We start from the raw sequence: 18,106 nt of genomic DNA, 5'->3' as shown, positions 1-18,106 counted from the left end.
GGACTTGGATCACGACTTCCCCAGTCTAGATTGCGCCTGCGCTGCCGTCATTGCTGCAGGATCTCGCGCGGAGGACGATGTATATGTGAACCGTCGTGCCACGTCTTTCTTCTCACTCATCTCATCAACTCGAAGACTATAGCTGCCGAATCCGCATTTTATACTTCAATTGCACTTTCTACGTCGCATCCGCAGAGAGCGTCTCTTTCCGCAAACGTCACTCGGACAAAGCCACTGTCCGCGCCATTCACCACTCGCCATTGGCTATCTGAATTTTTTTTTTATACAAGGGAATAGCCTGATTGTCTTATCTCTTGGGGGAGGGGGATCTTAAGTCTACATCCTTAACTTCTTCACCCAAGGCGTGAAGCTCGCCCACCATGCCCGGCCGTCTCCTCCCTAATTTCGTCCGGCCCGTCGCCTCTTCTCTACACAATTCTGCTACCGCTTCCACACACTCCAACAACTCTTCATCGTCGTCAGTCAACGAAATCTCCCACCAAACGGTGTCGCGGAAGCAACCCGCGAATGCTCATGCCGTGCAGGCTCTAATCCCTGAGCGTCGTCTGTCGTTCTCCATGGAATCTCTCGAATCTCTCATCCACCCCCACAAGGAAAGCAAGGAGAAGCGCCGCAGCCTGGGGCGTTCGTCGCGGTCAAAGGAGCGTCCAGCAGCCAGAGACGAGTCTCATCAGCCTCCGGCCCAGCTGGACGTCATCTTCGAATCCCCGCCTCTCGTCTTCTATGGCAGTCCAGCAAACTCGAGCGGCGCTCTGATGTCTGGCCGTCTCCTGATCGATGTGGCGGAGATCCCTGGAGCGGTCACTCTCCAGAAGCTTGAGATGCGCTTGACATCCAGTATCAGCACGAAGAAGCCAGTCTCGAGGGACTGCCCCAACTGTTCCACCCGCACAGAACCGCTGTGTGAGTGGGATTTCTTGACAGAACCCGCCAAGCTGCAGCGCGGTAAACATGACTATCCTTTCAGTTACTTGTTCCCCGGCCATCTCCCCGCTTCTGCCAATGGCACACTGGGAGGGGTAGAATATAAGCTCTCGGCCAGGGCCCTGACCTCGACTGGAGAGGAGTTTACCTTCCAGACACCGTTGACGATCCGTCGCGCCATTCTGCCCGGAAATGACAAGTCCTCCATCCGCATCTTCCCTCCCACTAATCTCACCGGTCGGGTGGTGCTTCCTTCCGTCGTCCATCCCATTGGAACCTTCCCGGTTCAAATGACTCTGAGCGGAGTGGTCGACAAGGGCGAGGAGACCCAGACGAGATGGCGCCTACGAAAGATGATGTGGCGCATTGAAGAGCACCAGAAGATCATCTCCACTGCTTGCGCGAAACATGCTCACAAGGTCGGCGGGGAAGGAAAGGGAGTCCTGCACCAGGAAACCAGAATCATCGGACACAATGAGGAGAAGAGTGGATGGAAAACGGACTTCGACACCGCTGGAGGTGAGATTACGATGGAATTCGATGCGAACATCAAACCTGGCTGCAACCCAGTGTGTGATATGGACGCCCCCGGTGGACTAGAGGTGAAGCACAATCTGGTGATCGAACTTATCGTCGCCGAGGAGTTCTGCCCCAACCGCAACACCAAACTTATCACGCCCACCGGAGCTGCCCGTGTTCTCCGGATGCAGTTCCACCTGCACGTCACCGAGCGGAGTGGACTGGGCATCAGCTGGGACGAGGAGATGCCACCTGTCTACAACGATGTACCTGCCAGCCCTCCCGGATACGCGATTTTGGACGTCAACAGCACCATGGAAGATTACCGAGGCTCTCCACTACCGCTCCCTGACTACCAGGACCTCGAGAGGATGGAGCACTTGCGACTTGATGGTGACTCCACCAGGTCCTCCCGACCATCAATGGAAAGCATGGAGAGTCGTCCTCAGGAGAGGGCACGACTGACCACCGACGACCTCGTTGCCGGACCACCAATTGAGACCAGAGGTCGTGCTCATCCCGAAGACGAAGGCGACTCGTCTGATGTCGCACAGGGTGTTGTACGGTGAAACCGCTCATCTTTCGGTTTGCAATAGTTCCATCTGCATCCCCTGTTTGGACTGCACCGGAACTCTTACGAAGTCATGAATCTGCTATTAGTCATTAAGACCGGGGGCCTGGTTCGCCTGTGTGCTTTGGGACAATTAAAGTTGCTTGCGCGTTTATCATCCATGGGACGCCAGAACCGCGGATGCCGTTGGAACTGACATCAACCACGGTCCATCAGCTTCCCGTTCTGACTACCGTCTACTCCTTAATTCGCCAGACCTAGTCTCGACGTCCGCGACGTCTCACTGTTCGATCATTCATGACCCTTCGAACGCGTCATGATGGGCTGTTCGAGAGGGATTCTTTTTTCCTCCCCTTGGAATTTGCAAATCGCATTGAACATACACATTTTAATGACCTGAATTACGTGATCAAAAGCATTTGTTTTTTATTATACCCAGCTCGAACAGAGAGCTTTCTCTGGGATTACTGCTTGTTTTTTCCACAGTATCTGGGTGCGGTGTTCTGTTCAAATTGGCGAAAAGGGAAATAGTTCACAGGCGTCTATATTGCACCAACGTACTTAGAAATACCAGAGTGCTTCGGCATGGAGATTGTTAGCTACTTTTCTTTTAAATACCACATGGTAATCATCTTATCATCTTAATCTTGAGCATTATATCGTAAATAGTAGATGGTAACTCAATAATAATAACAATAGCTTGCACTTTCTAACTATCCATCTTCTTACGACAAATGAAATACGGAGTACCAAAGCAATTAACACTTTCAAGTTAATGCCACCACCTAAGTATGCTGCTCAAAGAGTAGGATTGGAATAATGAGCTACCTAGTCATCAAGAATATGCACTTACCTACCGGCTACACACCTTAATTTAAATCTACTCTCGATAAAATTACAAGCATAGTTACAGTAACTACCATCGTCTAACTGAGAACTGAACTAAACAGCCAATAATCTTGGTATATGTAACATATTTCCCGACCCTTCTTTCATCAAATGGGGTTGTGGTTTAGTGGTATAATGCATCCTTAGCATGGATGAGGTCCGGGGTTCGATTCCCCGCAACTCCATTTTTTTTTGGCCCGATTATTATTATTATTTTTTTCTTTTTCTTTTAGATTGGTCCTTGCTTTTTTTTCGAGTACGAGTACGAGTATGTCTTGTTTTTGATATGGGAAGGGGAAAAATTACTTAGTGGGTATGTATGTATGTATTTATTTACTTTGTAAGATGGAATGTTGATGTAGAATATGGTGAATTATTATTATATTGCGTGTGTGTGTGTGCTAACTCTATTGTAGAGATTGGGGGGGAGGGGATGAGGGATTTTATATGGTCGATTCTACGTATATATTTCATCGATATGGTCTCGTTGATTACGGGGCTAGAAGAACAAAACAAGGATGTTTAGGAAGACAAAGAAAAAAAAAATCGCACCACGTGCGGGTTATATGGGTCGCGAGGTCGCGAGGTGGCGTCTCGCGAGGTCGCGAGGTTTTTGTTACCAGTAGGTTACTGGTAAATTATTATTTTATATTAAAATTATACTAATATATACTAATAGAGAATAAAATCTAAAATTTTTAAATCTCGCGGGGTGGTAAGTACAGGTAAATCTTATCTCGCGGGGTGGTAAGATTGTAATTGCTGTATTTTATACTAAATATTATTAGTTTTACTAGTAAAGTTTAATTACTATTAAAACAGCTTAGTTGTAAATTACCATTATACCGCCCCGCGAGACCGTGTAAATAACCGTTAGATCTGTATTAAAATTAAGCAAATACAGGCTATTAATTTTAACTGATCTTGGTAAACTAGTCTACTAAAACGTACTGGTACAAGGTAGTCGCGGCTAGTATGCCAGGCAATATCCGACTTATACCTTAGTAGTGGGCCATATCCGACTGGTATACTGGTGGCAGGCTATATACAACTGGTATACTCGTAGGCTATATCCGACTAGTAGACTAGGCAATATCAGATTCACTCTGGTAGATGTTTATATTTCCAAATTAGGCTAGTATGTTATTCACTCAGCCCACAAACACCATATGAAAAAAAAATCACATTTGATTAATCCCTTTTAATTTCTTCCCTTCGTCAACCATCTTCAGACAGGTAAGTCCTAGTTAATCTTGTTTTTAATCCCTAATAAAGGTGTCTGGATACACTGAGTTTATTATTATTCTAATTCTGTCTCTTTTAAACCTTATATCCCCTAGTTTGAGCTTATAGGGAACGGGAAAGCGATAGTCAGACTTGGCAGTTGCGACCGCGACCAATGATTAGGCTCAAAAGCCAATACTGGTTACTCCCATTTCTTACCACTTTTTATGCGTTTCCGGTTATATTGGTTATGTTTGGTAAGTACTAATTACTAACAGATGGCGATTGGTAGATTAGGTAGGTACAGTCTACCAACTAGTACGATGGCGACCCCTACCAGTCCGACCGGTAATACTACTACCAATGCCAGTGACGATACCACTGGCGTTACCACCGTTACCACCAATCCCACTGATACGACTGGTTATACTGCTCCCACCGGCCCTACTGGCGGCAGTCATACCACTGATACTACTGGTTTAACCAGTAATCCCAACGCGCAGGAGGCTACCCCGTCCAAGAGCAGCAAAATCGTGTACGTCTATTACATATTGGTATTTACTGGTAGTACTATTCTGATTAGTTACAGGAAGAAAAAAATTTGCGATTGCGCCCATCATGAGAAGAAGAAGTGGCCGTACAAAGGCGAGATCGTAAGTATTTACGTCTAATCCTTATTGGTTATATTTGAGAGTACTAATAGCTACTAGGAGATACCGAAGTGTGCGAAACGCTGTCCATATTGCGTCTACGAGCCGTATGTATTAATTGGTTGTATAATTGCCCAGTTAGTATTGGTACTGACTGGTCCTACTAGAGCGAACCAGTCGACTTGGGGTTCGGGTTCCATTATTCGCAAACACATCAAGACATCTCATATCGTGAGTATACTCATTCGGTTGATTCTCTACTGATACTAACTGGTAGTACTAATAGGGATCCAAACGTATCGATCTGTTTAAGGGCCTGAGGGTTTTAGATGGGGGAAAGGGCAAGGGCGATCAGTAAGTGCAGTTACTAGAATATACTCTGTGATACTAGTATCTAATGGTAGTAGTGAACTCGAAGTGGCAGAAACCGATTCTGAAGGGGAGGACTCCTCTGATGACTCCGCTAGATCAAAATCCCCTGAGACGACCATCGGGTATGTAACAGTTCTACTAGTATATGTTATTTCCTTGGTTGGTATTGGTATTTACTAATACAACTAGTCCTTGCAAATCATGTGCAAACAAGAAGCACAAGGCCTGTGATAGGATCAATCACAGTTGTTCCCAGTGAGTATTGATATTCTAAGATATACTGGTTGTTACTAACCTTACCAATAGCTACTACCCACCTCGTAAGACCCGAAACAATCCCACCACCACCAATGAGAGCAGTGCTACCGGTACTACTGGTGGGGCCAGCGGTGCTAAGGGCAAAGGCAAAGGAAAGGCGAAGGCGTGAGCAACTAATCGCAACTGGGCAATGGGTTGGTGCTGCTTGGTGCTGGTTGGTACTGGTTGGTGCTGGTTTCTTGTAAAGGCAGTTAGGTAGACCGTAGTAGATTAATACTGGTCCCTTTTGGTAGCTAGTAAATTTACTGGTACACTGCTTAAAATATCTCCATTATTACTGGACCTAATTATCTGGTGTATAGTCCTACCTAATATATAATTTTCCCTAAGGAATTAAAAACTTTAAAATATAAATATCTTAATAATTAGTAGAGTAAATAATTAGATATTTAAGTAGAGTATTCTAAATCCCTAAAAATAATAATATATATAATTTTTATAGAATAATAATAATATTAAAATAATTAAATCTATTATTATATTTAATAATATTTAAATTTTTTTATTTTAATTTTTAATAAATTAATATTTTTATAATTTTTAAATAAATAAAATATTTATAAATCTTTTTATAATTTTAATAAACTTATTTAATATTATTTTAAAATTATTTAATTCTTAATTCTTTTATTATTTAATTAAGTTTTTTAATGAAATTTTTAATTTATTTTTTAGCTTAAATTTAAAGTAATTTTTAATATTTTTAACTTATAAAATAATTTATATATAAGAAAAAATATAAAATAATTATAAGAAAAACTTCTTTTTTTATCTTTAAACTTTAAAATATAATAATATTATATTTTATAATATTATTAATATTTTAAAATTTAAATATTAATATTATAATTTATTATAGTTTTTAAAATAATTTAAATATTATTATAATATTTTATATATTATATAATTAAATAATAAAAATATATATTATATTATATTAAAAGTATAATATTTAAATTAATATATAAAATAACTTTTAAATTAATAATATTAAAAAATTAATAATAGTTTTAAAATATATTAAATATTTTATTAATTCTTAAATTAATAATTTTTTATAAAGTCTATTATTAAGAATAATTAAAAATTTTTTAAATTTAAAAATAAATTCTATTTTTTTTAATAATTAAATTAAAAGTTATATATTTTTAAATTAATAATAAATTAAAGATTTAATCTATATAATTTATTATTAAATAATTAATTTATTTTAATTAATTCTTAAATAACTTTATTATAATAAAGGTTTAATTTAATATTTTAAAATTTTTTAAAAAAAATAAATAAATTTTTCTAATAATATAATATATTTAAATATAAATAATAAAAAATATTAGAATAAACTTAAAATATATAATATTTAAATTTAAATTATTAAAACTATTTTATAAATAGATTTAATAGATTTAATATATTAAAAATACTTCTTTAATATATTATATTCCTTTTAATTTAAATTAAAAATTTCTTTAAGTTTTATTTATAAAGAAATTTATAAATTATAATATAGATTTAAAAGTTAAAATTTATATTATTTTTCTTTATTTAAGTTTAAATATTATTATTTAAAAAATTAATTTTAATTTAATTTTAAGCTTACTTTTAATATTTTTATTTATTTATTTATTTTAATTATATAAGAGAGATTTAGAATTTTTTTTTATTATTTAAAATTCTATATATTTATTAATTTTTAATAATAATTATAATATCTTTCAAAATAATTATAAAAATTAATTTTTAAATTTATTTTTAATCTGAATTATTTATAATATTATAAAATATCTTTAAAAAATTAATAATATCTCTATATTTAAAAATTAGTAAGAATGTCGGTTCATTCAGATATTATCTAATTAAATTAATATTTTTTGATTTGAATTATAAAAAGATATATGAAAGTTAAATATAAAATCTTATTATATCTAATAAATAATTCTATTTTTATATAAAGCTTATTGTAAAGATAAAACTAATAATTTTATTTTATTTAAATATTTAATAATTTAATTATTTATTAATAATATTTATATTTTAAATTTTTTAAATTTTAGTAAAAGTTTAAATAAAATTATATATTAAATAACTAAGTTTAAAAATTATTTAAATATATTTAATTAATAAAATAAATAAAAATAATTAATTTATTAAAGATTAAAATAAATAAATAATTTTTAAATATTATTATATATAATAATAGATTTAATTATTTTAATATTAATATTTTTTATAAAAATTATATATATTATATTTTTAAGGGTTTTAAAATATCTTATTTAAATATTTAAATATTTAATCTACTAATTATAAAGATATTTATATTTTAAAATTCTAAATTCCTTAAGAAAAATTATATATTAGGTAGGACTATATACTAGATAATTAGGTCCAGTAGTTGCAATTCAGACTTAGAATTTAATACTATCTGGTTTTCTAGTAACCAGTAATCTAGTATAGTTTATACTAGTAGTTCTAGTTTAATAAACTGATTTTATAATATATCTCTTTTTAATAGACTAATATATTAGTATTAACTAATAATATTTAACTCACTAACATCTTCTGGTAATACTAAATGACAAAACTTGAAACCGAAACCTATTATCCTTGCTCACATCTTATTATACTTCTTTCGAAGTTCTAATATCTGGCGATTGATATTATCTTGGAGAGCGGTAAGCTCTCTATTAAATGCCAGATCATTGTCGTTAGTTGTATTGGTGTTACCAGTAGCAGCTGGTTCATCGGTGTAAGCCATAATGTTACTAGGTACCCTAGTATTTCTTGACTGACTACTAGTCTCTAAAGAGGGTAACCTCTCAAAGCTAGGTATATCAGTAGGTCCAGTAGTTCCAGTTGCTGTCAGTATTAGGTTCTTATTTGCTGATTTTCTGGATCTTTTCTGGTTAGGTGTAGGCGACGTAATAGGGTCTGTAGTCATGGCCTGCCGAGTTCGCTTTCTTTTACCAGTAACACCACTAGAGTTGAATCTATCCAATATAGATTGAATAGCCTGAGTTGCCACTGGAGGGTCTGGGCTATCTGTAAGATCAATTGGGCTAGCAATACCAGATGTAACTGTACTTTATTAGTATTTTATATATAATAATAGTCTCCGTATAATTAACCATATAATAGGTTTTATTACTTACCAGTTGATATTGACGGTGTAGCTTGTACTGGTCGATTCTGAATACGCCTTAGAGGTGTAGACAAATTTGAAGCAGGTCTTACACCAGTTTCAAGATACTGGTTAATTCCATGAACAGCTCGGTTATCGATATCTTGTGCTCTATAGACCCAGTTAGTAATAGTTTTATCCAATAGGTTATATTACCTACTGGATGATAGCACTAAGTAACGAAATTCCAGTACCAGTCAAGACTTGGTCCCGATGGTGTATCGCTTCAACTGCATTTGAATTCCTCTGGTAGGTATTAAACGTAATTGAAGGCATCCGAGAGTAATTGGCGTTTAGACCAGATAGGATCCAAGGAATCTCCTTATGTTTAACCCATGTTCGGATATCCCGGTTGTTGTGGTTGCGTAAAGTCTGTAAGATTCGATCACAGTTGCTTTTAGTTGTTTCTGAAACTAACCGACGCATAAGCTGGTATGCATCAAAGCTCCGATATTTCCGATGTACACCTCGGAAATAGTGAATCAAACAGAATATGGTAGTATGCATTATATGCTCCTGCCAAGATCGGGTATTATCGATACTATATAAGTATCGACCAAGGCCTAGTAAATATTAGTACTATACTAGTATATATATTGCTAAAACCGATTATTATAATACTTACCAGCAGCTTGTTTGTGACACATATCGGTGATTACTGCTTGTATCCCGGAGCCATCAATGTGCCACCAGTTGAACCGGTGGCTGCTACTATTACTAGTAGCGGCTAAAAGAGGGAAAATCTTTTCGAATAGCTTTGTGTACATTGTTGTTGAGTCTTTATTCACAAAAACTCGAGCAAGGACAACCGCTAAAGTAGTAAATAGGCTTAGTCAGTATTAAGTATACTTAGTAACAATTAGTATATAGTAGTACATACCGTTACCAACTGTTTCTGGCATAGTTGCAAAAACAACTTCGTTGAAGCCATTACCAGTGCGTTTGTAAGTCATATCGACTTGAAAAGAACGTTGTTTACTGAAAGCAACTGATTGTTCTTGAGAAAAGCAAATGATACGAATATTTACCCCATCATTGTACATATCACGAATGTATTCATGACTTTGTGAATTTTGGGTTTTCATTAGGAACTGGAAGAGAACCGCTGTATTATAGGATATATTAGTATCTACCAGTATATATTAATAATTATAGCTTATACTTACCGTCATAGCTCTCGCCAAATGGATTCCTTAATAGCTTTTCTTTGTATATCATCTGGCGTATAATGTCCTGATTGTTCAAAGCTGGGTGGATCTGAGAAAGCCTAGTTGCATTATTCTCTTTTAGGTATTGTTGGAGATTACTATTCCGTATGAATCGACCTAGTATTAATAGTTGTTAGTATATAGTGTATTTTATTAGTAATTATTAGGGGTTACTAATATATCTTAAAACATACCAACAGTAAGCCCCCGAGTATCGGTTTTTTGAATAATTTTAGTAATATCATTCCAGATATCACGGGGTACCTTTGCTGTAGGAGGTGGTGGATGTCGATGGGTTCCAAAACTAACAAACAGTACAAATGGTACTTGCTGATAGTCTTTAGGTGTGATATACAAAAATTGAACATCACATGGAACTGTTTGAATCGGACTAGATACGCCATGATAAGCTAGTAATATAATAGTACCCAGTATTAGCAGTTATATCCAGTTAGTTTTAGTAGGGATTAAAAATTTTCCTTACCACAATATTTACTGCGAGCTCGTACTGATTCAACTAAACTGCAGATTCGTGGGTTTGTTGTTGAAGTAGTATTGGTAGAGATACCAGTATAACCAGTGGTACTGGTAGGATTAGAATTACTGGCTTGCGAGTTGCATAACTCACGCAAGTGAGTGTGGTCAAAGTTTAGTGTTCTTGGAAGATACTGGAAATAATGCTGTGCACTATCAGATGGGAACCATTGGTTACACCTAAGCCAGTATAGATCCTAATAAGATTTATTATTAGTATTAAGTCCTGGTAGTAATTATACTACTAATATATTAGATTATACTAATTGGAATTAGTACTTACCTTTGTGTGATCATATCCAAGTTTCAAGCCTCCATTACGGCAGGAATCAGGACATCTATGGTCTCGTTGGTAAATCCCAGAATCATAGAGTCGGTTGCTGGTTTCTTCTAGTCGTTGCTGATCCGTTCGGTTATTGGTAATGTTTTCTTGGTCATGTCGATTGAGTACTAGTTGTAACCAAATACTTTCAGAAGCTTCGGTATGATTGAGAGTCTGAATATGTTCTGGTACATGTGGACAACAACGAACACCAGAACATTGCCATTTCTTAACAATACATTCAGTATTATTAAGAAATGGTATATGTGCAGTTACTTTCGTCTTACTGCTGCTGGTTGTTCTTGAACCTTTACCATATTGAACCTAATATATATTAGTACTCTTATAACCGCTACCAATATAGATTAATACTTACCTGACTATGATAGTTATCGATTGTGGATTGCGTCAGGTTACTGACGTTCACACAATAAGCAACACCTTCAGGATGAGTACTAGGGTATTCTGGTATTGTCTGAGAATATTGGAGGTATTTAGCTTGACTGAAAATACCAAAAAGCGGTTTCGTGCCTAGTTCAACACTGGTTGATCTAGAAAAAGGTAATATCTCCAATGAACTATTGGTAGAGATTGGATGTAACTCCTCTGGATCTAGTAATTGGTTACTAGATTCCCTACTAGATATACTAGTAGTAGGTTGGTTGTCAATCTAATATTATAATATAGTATTAGTAATATAAACATTATCACAGTAAAGATTAGTATATAATAGTAATTAACATACCGTATTCAAAGGATCTTCGTTATCAGAGTCTTCATCCTGAGGCTCCCGCTCGAATTCATCTAATATCTCTAAGATATTAGGAGTTTCAGTAGAATAAACTGAATAATCATCTTTTTGATTCCAGTCAGAAATATTATTAGATTCTATAACTCCTAGGAGTCTTTGAGATAGATCTAAAGCCATAATAGTCTTAATAAGACTATTAATAGCTAAAGAAAAGTAATATCTAAAGATAAAAAGGTTGTAGAAGTTTTTTTAGTGTGTTTAAACTTTTTACTCGCTAAAATATTTGTATTGTTTGTATAAACCCTTAGCTTACTAAGCTTAGTATAGGAACTCTCCTATCGGGCCGACCATTTCCCGTGAGCTTACTATAGTAATTACTGGTCCTGACTGCTAGATTATAGTAATAACTACTATATTTCAGTAAATTATAATATCTCTAAAAAATGATTGAGCTATATAAATATATTAGTTAATAGTTATATTAGTAATATTTAGTTTATATTAAAATAAATTAAAATAGAATATTTAAATTAAAATTATAATTATATATATATATAATTACAACTTTAAAAGTTTATAATTTATCTTAAATATTTCTAATTAGTTATTATGGTTAGTAACTAGTAATACCTAGTATATTCTAGGAGACATTACTTACTAACTCCCTTTTATCTTCTGCCTTTAATAATACTTAGTCTCTTGTATCTGTAGATTTTAAAATCTACCAGTATATACTAGTAGATCAGCCAAGATTAATAGCCTGTATTTGCTTAATTTTAATACAGATCTAACGGTTATTTACACGGTCTCGCGGGGCGGTATAATGGTAATTTACAACTAAGCTGTTTTAATAGTAATTAAACTTTACTAGTAAAACTAATAATATTTAGTATAAAATACAGCAATTACAATCTTACCGCCCCGCGAGATAAGATTTACCTGTACTTACCACCCCGCCAGATTTAAAAATTTTAGATTTTATTCCCTATTAGTATATATTAATATAATTTTAATATAAAATAGTAATTTACTAGTAATCTACTGGTAACAAAAACCTCGCCACCTCGCGAGACGCCGCCTCGCCACCTCGCGACCAACCCACCGCCACGTGCGAAAGGAAAGTACATGTGATACACTGTATTGTGATACACTGTATATACGGGTAATTAATGGCGGCTGGATACAAGGTGACCGCTAGCAAATAACTATACTACCCTACCCTACCCAGCAATAGATCCAACCAGCGGATATAGAATGTCATCGCGTGAACAATCATCGTGTGTTTGGTAGTCAGGAACTTCGACTTCCGGGAATGGGATCTCTGAGATCTCCGCAGACGTGGTGCTTCGTCGGGCGCCATTGATTCTCGCCTCATAACTGTCGGATAGCGCTCTGGCGGCAAGGAACGCCATGTCTGACTTTCTGCCTATCCAACGTAGAGCATCGATGCACATCTGGCAGCGTCGTCTGGACTCCTCGAGCATGCCGGGCTGCGCAAGGTAGATGTTTGGGGGTTCCTCACCCGAGGGCGGAGCAGCGACACCGTCTAGAAGGATATATCCTGCTCGAGCGAAAGAGCGGATAAGAACGGCTGTCCATGGCTCAGTGAGGAGAGCCTGGGAATTAACCGCATCGTGGAACTCGGCGGCCTTGGAGAAAGACGAAGCTTGGTCATGACTGCAGCAGCGAGCCAGTTCTGAGACAGCAAAGGCATTTTCCTTTCGCAAGGCAGAGGAAAAGTGCGTGGCGCGCCTCGATTCTCGCTCTGATTCGACGCCTATACCAGCTCTGTCTGTCCCGTCCAAGATATCGGCCATCAGGATGGGGGCGAGATGCCAATGGGCGGCGAGGAGAATGTACCATGACTGCACTCGAGGTGGAAGGCTCTCGTGATGCGTGACGCAGCCTAGCATGAACCGCCCGTAGGTATGGTTCCAGTACTGATATACCCGAAGTGACTCCTGAACTGCTTCCTCAAGTTCCTCGGCAGGAGCACCTCGATAGATCAACGTCTGCAAGCGTGTCAGGCGACGGTAGATCAGCACTTTGACTGGCGCAGCATCAGACAGGATCTCGGCCGCCTCTTCGTAAGAACAAGGCCAGTTGGTGATATTCTTCCAGCGTGTGACAGGTCTCTTGTCAAGAAAGAAATCACCCCATATCTCCTTTCCCTTCTTCCCGGCATCGGCGTACACAGAAAGCATGTTCCATCCGTTCAGATCGATTTCATTCTCCATGGCTGTGGACTGAGCTCGCTCTTCAGGTATTGCAGTGGTGACATCGCTATCTTCATCCGAGACGACCGGGGGGCGTTGATACATGACGGCGGACAAGGTGTCGAACATGATACCCAGCCAAAAGAGTAGGTTGAAAGTCTCGTAATCGGTAGCACTTAACACCATTTGTGTTTGTGAGCTCGGCTGTGGAGGTCCACCGATGCTCGCTCTCCGTTCTGGAGGCGCGAATGGTGCGAAAGGATCCATTGTCGATGGACTTTCTCCTCCGCTTCTATGTTGACCAGCTAGGGCGCCACGGCGCTGGACCCCTGCCAATTTGTGTCGATAAGTGTACATCTGCCGAACTGCCGTCTCCAGGAAGAGGGGGGCCTTGTCAGAGTCAAGTATCTCCGACAGCTCTGAAAAGTCTGATACACCGCAAGTACAGTCACTCGGTGGTTCTCCGGATGACAAGTTAACAGAACTTCGTCTCCGTTGGCAGCTGATACAGCGCCGCGCATTCATGGCCTCTAGATGTTGCTTCACGTTCAACGGCCGTAGAGTGAGAGAGAAAATGATGTGAGCAAAGACCACGCGAAATGATTCTATACCGACTGAATCATTCAGCGCTTTATATGCCTGGTTCCAACACGATTCCTGGATTGATCGATGGATACCCTTCGGAGATATTGAGGAATCGGCGCTGCCATCCTCCACAATAGGGCGACCTGTCTGCGTCCACTGCGTAGCAAAGGCCATAATGGAGGTATGGAGCGCCCGAGAAGCTGCCTTCTCTTCCGTAGAAGTCAAACTCCGCCCGCGTATCATCGAGTAAGCGCGGTCCAGGCGGCAGACTCGTGTGCAGATTCGATTCGACCAATTCGGACCCCATTCGGACTTCATAGAAAACGGCGGAGGAACGTCCGGTCTCTTGCCGCTCAAAGTGACTGGTCCGCTGTACGGACAGGTTCTCTCTATAAGCCAACAAGACAGGGCATTCTCCATGCTGTCGCGATAGATTCGAAGAAGATTTTGGGTCATTGCAGAACGACTGAAAGATTGTGACAGTTTTCCTGACTGGTGTAGCAGCTCGCTGACCGTCTTTGGCGGCGACGATGTCTTTTTCCGATAAGGATGCCTCTCTGATTGCAAGGCATGACGACGCGGGTGTTCACCTTCCTCAGAGACGTAATTGGGAGGGTAGGATTGAGGCCTATTTAGATCTAATAATGACATTGTTAGCATATGGTAACAGCTTTATCACTATTGTTGCTGCTTTACCAAAGGTACGTGGTGGATCAACAAGCTTACCTTGATAGCCTCTCATCGTCTGTTCATGCTGCATCGGTTCGTCGTGCCTGATAGCAAAGCCGATTACGTCTGTCTCTACTACTGACATGTCATCTTCGACGGAATCAGGGCCTCTACTTCCGGACAGATCTGAGCTGTCCGACGAGTCCTGCCATCGCAGGGCCGCGGTCAGTGGATCTTGTTGCTCCCATAGCGAAGGATTCTCGTGGTTTGCTGTGGGATCGGCCGGTGGACCAACGTAGGTGCCCGGAATCTGTAGGTTCGACTCATTCAACGCTGCTGCGATCGGTTCGCACTCTGCGCTGTCCTGAGCGGTTTCAGATTTCCTTCGCCGCTTCGAACTCTTGGTCTGTACTGAATGGAGCCACTTGAACGTGCACTCCTTCCTCCATCGCCTGCAATTCGAACATGGGCCCGCAGCAGGGACCCCGGTGTCAGGAGAACCACTGGATGTCGACGATGAGGTGGGCGAACCTGTCTTCCCCACGATGGCCGCGTCGCAGGCTCTCTTGCCCTTGCGACACTGATCACAGCTCCGATTCTGTCGACGACGTGGTAATTCCGCCCTCCCGGACTGCGCCTTGGGCGAAGTCCTGATGCTGAGGATCTGTTGCCCCTGGAGGCTCGCGCAGGGGTCGGCCGGGGGCAGTTGGGCCATGGACAACGACGAGGAGCAGATTATCTATCCTCTGTTGAGAAATGACTGGTAGTTATCCTCGATGTCACACGCGACCAGGCAGGGACACGGGAGTCAAGTGAGTGAGTTACCCAGCATGAACAGATGAACTCGAACTCGAACATGAACATGAACATGAACTGGATGGTGAGCGGTGAGGGGGCTTGTTGCGGGGAGTTCAGCTGAGCGTTTGGCCTCGTCTTCTCCTCCGCTTGCGTCTCTCGCAGTCCGGGGAAGTCTGGGGTAGGTTAGCCTCACGTCCCGATTTTACGACTTCTAACTTCTCCCTGTTCTATCTAGTGTCCATCGGGTATGTGCGGGAACAGCTCCATCAAGGCATCAACCCTCTGGCTTCAACGTTTGCCCTGTAGCAGATCGCTCTACTCGCCGCTAGCTGGCCCATTTCCTCTTGGTTCCGCCCCGCACGACGGAAGGGGCTTAAACGACACGAACGCCCGAGTATCCCCAGTGGCGATCGGAATCCTAGCCTTGCAAAGGACACGAGCTGAGCCTATCAAAAGAATTAGTCGGAGTCTGTTCGAGAAAAGTATCGGGTATCTCAACCGCCGCCGCGAGACAGGCGGGATGCCATACCCGGACGACCGGAACTTTGTCGCAACTCAAAACCCTTGGATGGTTATTATTGTTCTTGTTGGAGACGAGCTAAAAATCCGGTTCCCAAAGGATCTAGCTTGCATGTAAGGTTCGTGTTTACATGTTGGTCTAGCCCGTTGTGCTATGTAAGTACTAGCAGAAGGACGATGATGGTCAGAACGGAGCAATAAGTAAATCAATCACTGTTTACAGCCAACAAGAACGGCGTATTTACTGACTATATGCCTAGCTTCAGATCCCTTAGCTGGCCAAAGCTTTGTATACTTCGGTCTCAATATCAACCCACAGGCCCGTGACCTGCGCATCCACGAATGGCAATATTTGCGCGCACACCATGCCACCGACCCCCTTCTCTCTGTCACACCACCACCAAAGATTGGGCAGGCCAGCCCAATGGCCGGTGCCTGTCGATCGACCGGTAGCTCCTCCGGTCAGCATGAAGGTCAATCCCCAACCTTGTCCGCCGGTCGGAGGAAGTGGATAGAGGTCTGGAATCGGGTTGGTGAGATCGGGCTTGGAATCTGGAATGCCTTGAGTTCCGAAATGGGGGAACTCTGGAATTTGATTGCGGAACATCTCATCTACGGTCTCCTTTCGAAGCAGTTTCGCACCCGTGGTCGGGGAAGTACCATCGTTGAGCAACACAGCAATGATTTCTGAACATCCCCGTCAGGTCCAGAACCAACCAGCATGTCTCAGCGACGAGGGGGGGCACTCACGGCAGTATTCCTGCGGTTTGGCAAAGCAACCAGCTCCTCCGCTATTCAGGCAGTTCTTGATCTCTTCCGCTCCTTCGACAATCAAAGGTCTGCGCAGAGGGTGATCGCGGGGCGACAGCTGGCCATCAGGGGCGCGGCTGTTCATATATGCCAACTTTTCCTTCATCGACTTTGTGGGGAACATGGATATATTCTTGAGGCCGAGGGGCTCGAATATATGCTTGTGCAAGTAATCGTTCAAGGTTTGACCGGTAACACGCTCGAGGCATATACCTGCCCAATCGATGCTGACCTGGTGGGTGTGAGAAATTCAGATTCTGCCAGTGGGACGGATTGCTTACACCGTACTCCCAGCCCTCACCCGGCTGGTTTACCAGAGGCTGCAGTATGTCATAGATGTGACCGGAAAACTCGTCATAGCCGATTGGCTTGCTGTAATCTCGGAGTTTCTTATTGAAGAACGTATATCCAAACCCAGCTATTGATCGTCAGGAGATGCCTTTGGTCAGATCATCTGGAGTTCAGACTCACCGGTATGAGACAAGAGCATTCTCAAGGTGATTCCTCTTTTCTTGGGGACCAGTGTGCCATCATCCTGCAACACTTTGAGGTCTTTGAGCTCCGGGCAAAGTGTTTCAACCTGGTTTGAGTCGTCCAGAGAGAGCAGCCCTTGCTCTACTAGCTGCATACAGGCAATCCCCACAACCATCTTCGTACAGGATGCGATCCAGAAGATGTTGTCAAGCGTCATGGGCTCGGAACTTCCATACCCGCGCTTTCCTGCTGAGTATGCAAACTTTTCCTTCCCATCTTTGCCTACTATAACAATAGTTGTCCCTGGGATGCCTTTCTCCTGGTCAGCGCAAGCAGCATCGATCTTCTGCTGGAGGGTTTCGACGGTGGAAGCTGAGAGGGTTCCCATTGTGGGCGAGGAGCGTAAAAATCGTAAGGGCTTCTTCCAAGAAAAGCTCTTTCTCTTCAAAAACATCTTTGATAATGGAAGGGGAGCGATAGGATATCTTATATGGTTTGAGGCAGCTCCTTCTTCCGCTCACGATATCGTGAGACCAGGCCGAATTGAGCCAT

At 40.7% G+C, this 18,106-nt stretch overlaps 5 protein-coding genes and 1 non-coding gene across 6 annotated transcripts; 3 read left to right on the top strand and 3 right to left on the bottom strand.

The window, feature by feature from the left end:
* The first annotated feature begins 93 nt into the window (after positions 1-93).
* On the top strand, positions 94-2,183 carry C8Q69DRAFT_35097 (hypothetical protein). The gene has a single exon (XM_028627563.1). It carries the CDS (start codon positions 381-383, stop codon positions 2,031-2,033), a length of 1,653 nt encoding a protein of 550 aa, XP_028489402.1. The 5' UTR covers positions 94-380; the 3' UTR covers positions 2,034-2,183.
* An 853-nt stretch (positions 2,184-3,036) lies between these two features.
* Positions 3,037-3,108, top strand: C8Q69DRAFT_t19. The gene has a single exon. It is a non-coding gene; the product is annotated as a tRNA-Ala (tRNA).
* Positions 3,109-4,439: 1,331 nt separating this feature from the next.
* On the top strand, positions 4,440-5,755 carry C8Q69DRAFT_452279 (hypothetical protein). The gene is made up of 8 exons (XM_028629555.1): positions 4,440-4,682; positions 4,737-4,800; positions 4,858-4,904; positions 4,965-5,028; positions 5,084-5,151; positions 5,205-5,291; positions 5,359-5,424; positions 5,476-5,755. The coding sequence occupies exons 1-8, from the start codon at positions 4,471-4,473 to the stop codon at positions 5,594-5,596; spliced, it is 729 nt and encodes a 242-aa protein (XP_028489401.1). The 5' UTR covers positions 4,440-4,470; the 3' UTR covers positions 5,597-5,755.
* A 2,140-nt stretch (positions 5,756-7,895) lies between these two features.
* Positions 7,896-11,660, bottom strand: C8Q69DRAFT_440824 (hypothetical protein; the record flags this gene model as incomplete). Its single annotated transcript, XM_028628691.1, has 13 exons — positions 7,896-7,935; positions 8,103-8,565; positions 8,640-8,779; positions 8,829-9,231; positions 9,294-9,479; positions 9,549-9,773; positions 9,835-9,993; positions 10,071-10,286; positions 10,505-10,607; positions 10,694-10,960; positions 11,009-11,056; positions 11,109-11,402; positions 11,478-11,660. The coding sequence occupies 13 exons, from the start codon at positions 11,658-11,660 to the stop codon at positions 7,896-7,898; spliced, it is 2,727 nt and encodes a 908-aa protein (XP_028489400.1).
* Positions 11,661-12,463: 803 nt separating this feature from the next.
* On the bottom strand, positions 12,464-15,668 carry C8Q69DRAFT_512438 (C6 zinc finger domain protein; the record flags this gene model as incomplete). Its single annotated transcript, XM_028633291.1, has 2 exons — positions 12,464-14,922; positions 15,011-15,668. The coding sequence occupies 2 exons, from the start codon at positions 15,666-15,668 to the stop codon at positions 12,704-12,706; spliced, it is 2,877 nt and encodes a 958-aa protein (XP_028489399.1). The 3' UTR covers positions 12,464-12,703.
* Positions 15,669-16,541: 873 nt separating this feature from the next.
* Positions 16,542-17,942, bottom strand: C8Q69DRAFT_503269 (beta-lactamase family protein; the record flags this gene model as incomplete). Its single annotated transcript, XM_028632474.1, has 4 exons — positions 16,542-16,957; positions 17,021-17,312; positions 17,362-17,498; positions 17,552-17,942. The coding sequence occupies 4 exons, from the start codon at positions 17,940-17,942 to the stop codon at positions 16,542-16,544; spliced, it is 1,236 nt and encodes a 411-aa protein (XP_028489398.1).
* Between the last annotated feature and the right edge of the window lie 164 nt (positions 17,943-18,106).

This window comes from Paecilomyces variotii (genome assembly GCF_004022145.1).
Source record: "Paecilomyces variotii strain CBS 101075 chromosome Unknown C8Q69scaffold_1, whole genome shotgun sequence".
Taxonomy (NCBI): Eukaryota; Fungi; Ascomycota; class Eurotiomycetes; order Eurotiales; family Thermoascaceae; genus Paecilomyces; species Paecilomyces variotii.
This window is presented reverse-complemented; position numbering and strand designations above follow the sequence as displayed.